Genomic DNA, 2,936 nt, shown 5'->3' on the forward strand with positions numbered 1-2,936 from the left:
AAAAAATTAATAATAAAAGATGATTTATTAAAAAGACCTTATTCTATGTTTGATCTCAATCAATTACTTTATTATTCTAAACAACTTAAAATTATCTTTATGTTAAACCATGTTATTATCCCATTCAATTACACTCAATGGTTTGACTATTCCCAAATGACGTTTTTTCTTCAAAACAAATCAACTTTTTCTTTATTAAATTCTTTAAATTTAAAAGTCAAAAACAAACACATCTTTATGCATCATTTAGAAATAAGTAGGTGTAACGAATCAACTATCAATTCTCTTTTAAATTCTATTGAAACTAAAACTATTAAATTTATAGATTGTAATATTTCTTTCAATAAAATCAATTTTTATCCTCTTCAAATGTTAACTTCTCTTTGGATTAAAAGAATGAAATCTTTAGATCTTCTTCTACTCAATGAAATGAAACAACTAAAATCTCTTCGTCTTGAATACATTGAAGAAACAAAAAACGTTAAATCTTTATTACAAACTAATTATCTAAAAGTTCTCATCATCAAAAATTGTCAAGGAATTTATCTAAAAACAATCGTTAAATTAAACCACTTACTCACACTCGACTATGACCAAAGAGAATTACCTCTTAAACGACCTTTCAATAAATTCCTCAACAAATTAAATCTATATCATAATAACGAATTTATTAAATATTATAACTATCTCAGAAAATTACCAAATTGCACATATAATTCTGTTCAAGTCAATTTCATTCATCCATCATTAACTGACAATTTCTATTATTTTAATCATAAACTTTAATCTCTCTTTCTTTAATTGTTTTCTTTATTTCATTCTTTTTTTTTTTGAAACAGAATTTTTCAAAGAAACCAGAAAAGTAAAAGAACTATTTAAAAAGTAAAATCTAAAAAATAAATCTGATATGGTTTCTTTACCCAACCCTCTATATATTTCATTATCTATATCAGTTATTTCAATCATTTTTATTTATGCATCAATTCTATCACCATGGACTGTTAATTCATACCAAATGGATCCATTAACAGTTAAACATCTTGGTGGGTTAACATATTATGCAATAGAAACAGACATGGGTGAATACACTATGTCTACTTTTATTAGATATATCAATTCTGGTATTTATTTTAAAGAAAATGAAACAAAACAATACAACTATCAAGTAGCTAGTTTAAAATGTATTTGTGTATTTGTGTGTTTCCAATTTATGTATATGTTAGCATTTATCTTTTTTACTTTCATGAATATCAAAAAAGATGCTTATGTTCTCAAAAAAGTTGAAAAATTAATGAACCGTTCATTCATCGTTTACATTGTTCTTAGTATAATTGCATTACTTCCTTTCATCACTACTTGCATTGGTATTGCTGCTGCTTGTAAAGTTGGTTTTGAAAATGAAAAACAACAAGAAAAATTCACACGTCACGTAGGACCAGGATTTATTCTTCACCTTCTTGCAACTATTGCTCAAGTTGTTTCATCTGTAATTGCCGTTGTGTTCTGCAAATTGTGCAAGCCAAAAGATGAATCTAATTATGATGCTTTCTAACTTTGTTTAACACAAATTAAAAATTTGTTATTCATTTTGTTATTTTTTATTTTTAAAATTTTTCATCTTTAAATTTATCAATGGGAATTGTCAATTACATAACAAGTATACTTTATATCCCTTATGTATTCACCCCATTGGTATTGTTAATATGCTTGTTGTCATGTATAATTGTCATTAAATACAAGTCGTTAAGAGATGAAGATGTGATGTTTGTTATTTTTGCAGTTATTATCTGTGTATTGATTAAAACATCAACAATATCAATTCTTGGGACGTACATATCACCTATTAATCAACCAGTATTTATTTATGCCTACTTCTCTATCCAACTCCTAAGACATATGATTTGTTTATTCCAACTGAAATTAGAAGAACAATGTTATTATTCACCAGCAGTTTTTGTTGCAAACTTTTCAACAATAGGATTTATAGTGTTTATGCCAATATACATTATTTTGTTCTGCATATTAATATTTAAGTGTATAAGCCTTGCACCATTAATTACACTGCCAATAACAATACCAGAATTTATTATAATTCCAAATGAAGTTATTTATGTAATTTATAATTATGGATTTATATATAAACGATGTTATGATAATCAATGGAGTAAACGATATATTGAACACTTTTTTACAAAAATACATTTTGACTTTATTACAATAGGATGTTTAATTGTTCATTATATTGTTTTACTTATATATACATGGGGACAACGATTAATGGGAATTTGGATTGGTTTTCAAATACTTAGAGTGGGATTTGCAGGTATTTTTAAGATTAGAACAGTTCAGAAATATTTTAACCATCTTGTAATCACTCTCAAAATTTGTGATTTAAATGAAGGAGAGTGTTCTATTTGTTATTCTTGTTTGAAAAGAAAGTGTGTTGCATTTTCTTGTGGTCATAAATTCCATTATTCTTGTGTGATACCATGGTTACAACATAATTCTGTTTGTCCTCTTTGTAAACAACCCATTCTTCCATTAAAAATTAATTATGAGAAATATATCATGAAACTACCTAAATCAAGTCGTTTTGTTGTGCGTCTTTACCAATTTTTATTTAAACAAAATACTGTTCAAGAACAAATTGGAGCTATTAAAGAAGTATTCCCAATGATTCCTGATGGTATTATTCTTCAAGACTTAGAACGATTTTCAACAACTACTGATGTCATTGCACATTATATAGATCATCCAGAGATGGTTGATGAATACACAAATGCTGTGATTAATGAACAAGAAACACAACATGAATTAGCACCAGATTTTGATATAATGAAAAATCTTGAAGGAATAGAAGAAGATTCTACAGAAAGTAGTGATGAAAATATTAATTTAGAAGAGCTTTATCAAATCAAGAATAAGAAAACGTAAGT

At 26.3% G+C, this 2,936-nt stretch overlaps 3 protein-coding genes across 3 annotated transcripts, besides 2 other annotated features; all 3 read left to right on the top strand.

The window, feature by feature from the left end:
• Positions 1-99: 99 nt before the first annotated feature.
• Positions 100-786, top strand: EDI_015620 (uncharacterized protein; the record flags this gene model as incomplete). The annotated part of the gene is made up of 1 exon (XM_001740216.1): positions 100-786. One exon carries the CDS (start codon positions 100-102, stop codon positions 784-786), a length of 687 nt encoding a protein of 228 aa, XP_001740268.1.
• Positions 787-832: a microsatellite.
• Positions 833-907: 75 nt separating this feature from the next.
• On the top strand, positions 908-1,552 carry EDI_015630 (uncharacterized protein; the record flags this gene model as incomplete). The annotated part of the gene is made up of 1 exon (XM_001740217.1): positions 908-1,552. One exon carries the CDS (start codon positions 908-910, stop codon positions 1,550-1,552), a length of 645 nt encoding a protein of 214 aa, XP_001740269.1.
• Positions 1,553-1,565: 13 nt separating this feature from the next.
• Positions 1,566-1,630: a sequence feature (AT_rich).
• A 2-nt stretch (positions 1,631-1,632) lies between these two features.
• Positions 1,633-2,934, top strand: EDI_015640 (uncharacterized protein; the record flags this gene model as incomplete). The annotated part of the gene is made up of 1 exon (XM_001740218.1): positions 1,633-2,934. The coding sequence occupies one exon, from the start codon at positions 1,633-1,635 to the stop codon at positions 2,932-2,934; it is 1,302 nt and encodes a 433-aa protein (XP_001740270.1).
• Between the last annotated feature and the right edge of the window lie 2 nt (positions 2,935-2,936).

Source organism: Entamoeba dispar, genomic scaffold (assembly GCF_000209125.1).
Source record: "Entamoeba dispar SAW760 scf_1105229462805 genomic scaffold, whole genome shotgun sequence".
Lineage (NCBI taxonomy): Eukaryota > Evosea > Mastigamoebida > Endamoebidae > Entamoeba > Entamoeba dispar.